This window comes from Ailuropoda melanoleuca, chromosome 1 (genome assembly GCF_002007445.2).
Source record: "Ailuropoda melanoleuca isolate Jingjing chromosome 1, ASM200744v2, whole genome shotgun sequence".
Taxonomy (NCBI): domain Eukaryota; kingdom Metazoa; phylum Chordata; class Mammalia; order Carnivora; family Ursidae; genus Ailuropoda; species Ailuropoda melanoleuca.
Genome location: NC_048218.1, coordinates 201,776,815 through 201,780,184, shown reverse-complemented (window position 1 = coordinate 201,780,184; position 3,370 = coordinate 201,776,815). Strand labels below are relative to the sequence as shown.

The window sequence follows — 3,370 nt, the reverse complement described above, 5'->3', positions numbered from 1 at the left end:
TTGTTCTTACACTCAGTGAACTCTGCTGTCCACACACAGTAACTAAGAGTTGGGTTGAGTAATTTTTGATTCTCAAACGAAGAGCAACACATTTATTCTTCTGAACAAGTCTTTGTTCACTCTTACCGTGAAATTGTGAAAGACTGGATGCAAGTGGACATCCTTGTTTCAAGACAGGTTAGAAAGTAGATTTTAGGGGTGCTTGGGTGGCTCTGTTGGTTAAGTGTTCCACTCTTGATTTCAAGCTCAGGTCACGATCTCAGGGTCCTGGGATCGAGCCCCGCCTTGGGCTCTGTGCTCAGCAAGAGTCTGTTTCTCCCTCATCTGCTCCTCCCCCCACTTGCGCTCTCCCTCTGTCCCTGTGTCTCTCAAACAAATAAATAAAATATTTTAAAAGAGAAGGTGGCTCTTATAGGTAACACCCTACAAAGGCACCTGAAATGTACAGGATTCATCCCTGGTCGTTGGATTGGTACCGTAGAATGAATCAGTAAAAATCAATCCACTACCAAACCAGAATGGCCAGCTATACTAAACTAGCCACTTATACTCTCTGGCCAAATTCCCTATTTCAAGGGTAAGACCTCTAAAGAGGGAAATGAATCACATGGGGACAAACCCAGGTGGACGTGCTGATAAGAAGACACCAGAAAAGTACATATTGGAATAGTCTGTACATCTACATAATTTATAGCTCAACACTCAAAATTTTCTGGAGAATCCATAAACAGCCCAAATTGTTTTCTTTGATACCCCTTATTGGCCTATTGAAGGAGAGAATGCCCAGTTTGGCTCCTTTGCGTGCTACTAGTAACCAGTTTATCTCTGAAGCTGTAAACAATGTGCACCGTTCTCATGCCGTCTACAGATTTTTTCTTCTCCTCTCCTTTGTCCTATATATCTTGCATTAATTTTTTCCTTTACTCGGCCTGCTCATTTACTTCCTGAATCAATAATTTTTACCCAAAATTTCTCACCATCGTGCAACACACTAAATAAATCTCTCTCTGAGTTGTTCTTTAGCAGTTATCCTTAACAGGGCAAGTAAAATTTTAGGAGAATGGGCAAGTGTGCCTCTGGGTTTCAGGGGTGACTGTCCTTCACTGTAGTTTTTTTCTTTTTTCTTCCAAGTCTTATGATATACGCATTTAGAGAGTTTAAATCCTTAGGTTAGAGAGGTAGATGGAATGTATTCAACTTCTGGGACCTAGAAAATGAATTAAAACAATTTTAATTTCACAGATACTAAATTCAATGAGCAATAAAAAAATCATATCTGATAAAATGACACTTTGCAAGATGATCAATGAATGGAACGTATCTAAATCTTTTCATTCAAAGGAAGAGGGAAGGCTTGCTCTTGTGTTCTTTAGGCACATCTAAGATGAGAGCAGTGAAATTTTCTGGATTTAGGCAGCAAACACTGAGGCTGGTGATTCCAATGTCACTCCAACTGGGAATGACCTTCCTTGCACATTGTTCTTCTCAGGGCGCCCTTGACCTCTGCGTTCCTCAGGCTGTAGATCAGAGGGTTCAGCAGAGGGTTGAAAAGGCTGTAAAACAAGAAAAGGATCTTCTGCTGCTCCTCGGGGTGGCGGGATTTGGGGGCCATGTACATGACAATGGCGCTGCCAAAGAAGAGCCCCACCACACAGAGGTGGGAGGAGCAGGTGGAGAAGGCCTTCCTGCGGCCCTCCCCGGACTGGATCCTCAGGATGGCAAACAGGATGCGCGAGTAGGACACCAGCACCAAGCAGAGGGGCCCGACTAAGATAAACACAGAAGCCACAAAAATGACCACTTGGTTGAGCCTCGTGTCAGCACAGGCCAGCTTGAGGACAGACAGGATTTCACAGAAGAAGTGGTTGATTTCATGAGGCCCACAGAAGGGCAGCCTCAGGATGAGGCTCACGTGGACCAGGGCCAGCAGGGAGCCACATGCCCAGGAAGTCAGCACCAGGGTTACACAGACCCTCCAGCTCACGACGGCAGAATATCGGAGGGGGTGGCAGATGGCCACATACCGATCATAGGACATCACCACCAGGAGAAGACATTCTGTATGAGCAAAAGCCAAGAAGAGAAAGGTCTGTGTCAAGCAGCCAGCGAAGGAGATGGGCTTGCCTGGCTTCAGCAAGTTCACCAGCATCTGGGGCACCGTGTTGCAGGCATAGGCTATGTCGACGATGGCCAGGTGGGAGAGGAAGAAGTACATGGGGGTGTGCAGTCTGCAGTCCAGTGAGATGAGCCCCAGGATGAGCCCGTTCCCCAGCAGGGTGCAGGCGTAGAACAGGGAGAAGAGCCCAAAAAGGAATATGTGAATCTTCGGACCAAGACGAAATCCCAGTAGGATGAATTCTGTAACCATTGTTTGATTTTTTTCCATTTTACTATTAAGGAGAGAACCAATTAGCTATGTGACACAGTTATTTTAAAACACCTCATTTATTTATTGTTTCATAAATTTTTGGTGTGTGCAAAATTATTAGTTAACAACTTTGAAAACTTACTGAATTATAAAGGAAGGAAGGAAAGAAAAGAAAAAAGAAAAAAGAAAAAGATTGATTTACCTATTTAAACAAATTTGAATGAAGAGTCTGACTTTAAGCTAAATTCTTAATCTGACATCTAGTTTTTTAGAAGGGGGATATGTCACCAGTGATTACCTATGTTGCGCCATTGACACAGTGATGAAATATGGATTGTCTCAGAGCTACATATGTACAAATCTGTAAGAGAATTACTGTATAGTAGAAATAATCAGTAACAGAGGAGCTTTCAATTAGCATGATCCTGGAAAAGAAAACAATTTTACTTGCGTCAGCTGAAATCATGATTGAGTTACTCTCAGAATCTAAATCCCATGTTCATGGATTAGAAGAATTAATATTGTTAAAATGTTATTATTACTCAAAGCCATCTGTAGGTTCAATGCAATCCCTGTCAAGATTCCAACAACATTTTTATAGAAGCAGAAAAAAAACTCAAAAATTTAAGGGACTCCAAAAGACCTTGAATAGTCAAAGTAATTCTGAGAAAGAAGAAAACAAGTGTCATTACCCTTCTCGAGTTCAAGCTAGATATTAAAGCTGTAGTAACCAAAACAATATGATACCGGCATAAGAATAGACACACAGGCCAGTGAAAAAGAATCCAGAGCCCAGAAATAAACTCATACAAATATGATCCGCTAATATTTGACAACGGAGCCAAGAATCCTCAATGGAGAAAAGACACTGTCTTCCAATAATGGTGCTGGAATAATAGGATGTTCACATGTAAAAGAATGAAACTAGACCCTACTTCACACTGTTCACAAAAATTAACTCAAAATGGATGAAAGACCTAAATCTAAGACCCAAACCCATAA

The 3,370-nt window shown here is 42.0% G+C and overlaps 1 protein-coding gene across 1 annotated transcript; it reads right to left on the bottom strand.

Moving 5' to 3' along the window:
- Positions 1 to 1,444: 1,444 nt before the first annotated feature.
- LOC100466838 (olfactory receptor 2A1/2A42) lies at positions 1,445 to 2,386 on the bottom strand. The gene has a single exon (XM_034648599.1). The coding sequence runs from the start codon at positions 2,384 to 2,386 to the stop codon at positions 1,445 to 1,447; it is 942 nt and encodes a 313-aa protein (XP_034504490.1).
- Positions 2,387 to 3,370: the final 984 nt, after the last annotated feature.